The following is a 2,931-nucleotide window of genomic DNA, read 5'->3' as shown; positions in this document are numbered from 1 at the left end:
AGAAGAATGTTGCTATATCTTTTGATGGAGGTGGCAGTGAGAGGGTGGTTAAGTCTACAGAGAAGCATGGGATTGAAATATTTAGTAAGAATGTAATTGAAGATGTGAGTAAGATAGTGACTCGGTCTGTGGATAATAATGTAGGTGGAGCTGGGAGTAAGAGTTTCAGTGATTCTGTGGATGAGAATATGAGTGGTTCTGCGGGTAAGAATGTGAGCCATGGTGTGAGTACAAGTACTGATCAGAATGTAGGTGAGAAGAACGCGATGGGAGATGGAGGGTATGACAGTGAAAGTGATGGGAGTTATATACCATCAAGTGATGAGGAGACCGATGATGAAATGGAAGCCGATGAGCTAGTGTCTGAGGATGAAGAATATGCACAAGGCAGAAAGAAGATTAAAGAGAGGAAGAAGCCCTTTGTAATAACTGATGAGATGTTCCAGGGGATAGTCAATGGAGGCCAAAAGAGTGACTATGTGTCTGAATATGAAAATTCTGAAGAGGATGATATTTACTGTGACTCCACTGACTTTGAAGATGAAGAGAGACGATCAAGACAATGACATGCTAAAGTGATGTATGATCCAAAATGTGATCATAAGCTTCTCACAGTCACTGCTGGTATGGGATTTATTGATGGTCACCAGGCTAGAGACGCACTGATAGATAATGCCGTGTTGAATGGATGGATGATTTATGGGAGTCGAGTGACGAAGACCGGTGCATTTATAATAAAAAAATCACCAAGGGGTTCACACTTGTCCCAGGGCTATGAGGAACAAAATTGCTACATCCAATTGGATTGCTAGAAAATACTTAGAAGTTCTTAAGCTTAGACCAAATCTGAGTTGTAAAGATTTAGGTATAGCTTTAATGCAGAGGTTTGCTGTTGAGGCCACAAAGTTGAAGCATGTTGTCAGATTCCTTGTGAGTGGATGATTTATGGGAGTCGAGTGACGAAGACCGGTGCATTTATAATCAAAAATCAGCAAGGGGTTCACACTTGTTCCAGGGCTATGAGGAACAAAATTGCTACATCCAATTTGATTGCTAGAAAATACTTAGAAGTTCTTAAGCTTAGACCAAATCTGAGTTGTAAAGATTTAGGTATAGATTTAATGCAGGTGTTTGCTGTTGAGGCCACAAAGTGGAAGCTATATCATTCAAAGAGAAAAGCTATTGATCTGTTGAGGGGATCTGTGGAAGATCACTATGCTAAGTTGAGGAGGTATGTACTTGAATTGAGTAGAGCTGACAAAGAAGGTAGGTTTGAACTACATGTGGATGTAGGTGTTGTGTTCAAGGCAATGTATATTGGATTTAGTGGTTTGAGAAAGGGTTTTAAGGAGGGATGTATGAGGGTGATTGGACTAGATGGGGCTTTCTTGAAGACATATCTTGGTGGCATATTGTTATCGGCAGTGGGAACTGATGGGAACAATCAAATGTATCCTATAGCCTGGGCAGTAGTTGAAGTTGAGAACGAGGTTTGTTGGACTTGGTTCATCAACATTCTAGTGGAAGAGCTCAACTTAGGAGAAGGAGTTGGAATTACCATCATAAGTGACCAACAAAAGGTATAATCTAAATTGACATTTTACTTTTGCATTCTTTGATTACTCAATTCAGTCTCGTACTGCATCTTATATAGTAGCAGACACAAGTTAATGGAAATAAATAAAATTCATTTCAAGCTTCAGATTATATTAAAGGCTCTCAGCATACACTAGTTTTTTGGATATTTGAAGTTGTTGATGGTCTCTGTATTGTCAATTTAAGATGGATTTTGATTATTATGTAGGGGCTTGAGAATGCAGTGAAGGAGCTTATCCCATTGGCCGAGCATAGAAATTGTGCAAGACACATCTATGCCAATTGGAAAAAAAAATCACAAAGGTCCTAAACTTAAGCAGCTTTTCTGGAAGCTAGTTAGAAGCACCTACATGCAGGAGTATGAATTGGCATGCCGGGAGTTAGAGAAGGAAAATGGGCAAGCTTTTGCTGATTTAATGGACAAGAACCCGAGCAGTTTTTGTAGGGCCTTCCTCACCCCAACACAATGCTCTGATGCTATTCTCAATAACGTCTGTGAGTGTTTCAATTCATACATTTTGGAGGCTAGAAATAAACATATCATAGACATGCTTGAGGAGATGAGAACAACGCTTATGGAGAAGTTGTACATAAAGCATGTGGAGATTGAATCTGCTGGGAGTAGTTCATCCGTATGTCCAAAAATTAAAAAGAAACTCAATACAATGCTATATGAGAGCAGAAACTGTACGACAATACCTGCAATAGGGGGAAAATTCGAAGTTACTCATTTTGATGACAGATTTGTAGTGACTCCTTCAACAAGGCAGTGCGGTTGTAGGAAGTGGGATATAACAAGCATCCCTTGTTTGCATGGTGTTGCTGCTATTAACTATCTGAAGCAGGATGTGGATGACTATGTCCACCAATACTTTTCTGTGAGCAAGTATAAGGTGGCATATGGGTATGGTCTACCAGCTGTGAATGGGGAGAAACTATGGCCTGTTGCCGAAGGTTTTCCAGTTACCCCAGCACATGTGAGGAGATGCCTGGTAGACCTAAGAAGGTTAGGAGGAGGGACCCATTCGAGAAGGATCCGGCCAGACCAAACAAGCTAAGGAAGATATGTGTGATGACTAGCAGGAACTGTTTCCAAGAAGGACACAACTCAAGGAGTTGCAAGAATGAGACTGTTCATCTGCCAGAAAAACCAACGGTCGGTTTCAGTTTGACTTTAATACATTGATTTGTGTCTTGGTTGAATACATTATGAACTAATTCAAATTTTTTCAAGCAAAAATGGGAAGGCCTCGCAAGACGCCGCAATCACCGACGTCACATAGTGGCACCACCACTGTTCGAGGGAGAGGTAGAGGAAGAGGAAGAGGGAGTGGA

The 2,931-nt window shown here is 40.8% G+C and overlaps 1 protein-coding gene across 1 annotated transcript; it reads left to right on the top strand.

The window, feature by feature from the left end:
- Window positions 1-1,871: 1,871 nt before the first annotated feature.
- LOC121797038 lies at window positions 1,872-2,654 on the top strand. The gene has a single exon (XM_042195774.1). The coding sequence runs from the start codon at window positions 1,872-1,874 to the stop codon at window positions 2,652-2,654; it is 783 nt and encodes a 260-aa protein (XP_042051708.1).
- The last annotated feature ends 277 nt before the right edge of the window (window positions 2,655-2,931 follow it).

The sequence above is a fragment of the Salvia splendens genome, chromosome 3, assembly GCF_004379255.2.
Source record: "Salvia splendens isolate huo1 chromosome 3, SspV2, whole genome shotgun sequence".
Taxonomy (NCBI): Eukaryota; Viridiplantae; Streptophyta; class Magnoliopsida; order Lamiales; family Lamiaceae; genus Salvia; species Salvia splendens.
This window is presented reverse-complemented; position numbering and strand designations above follow the sequence as displayed.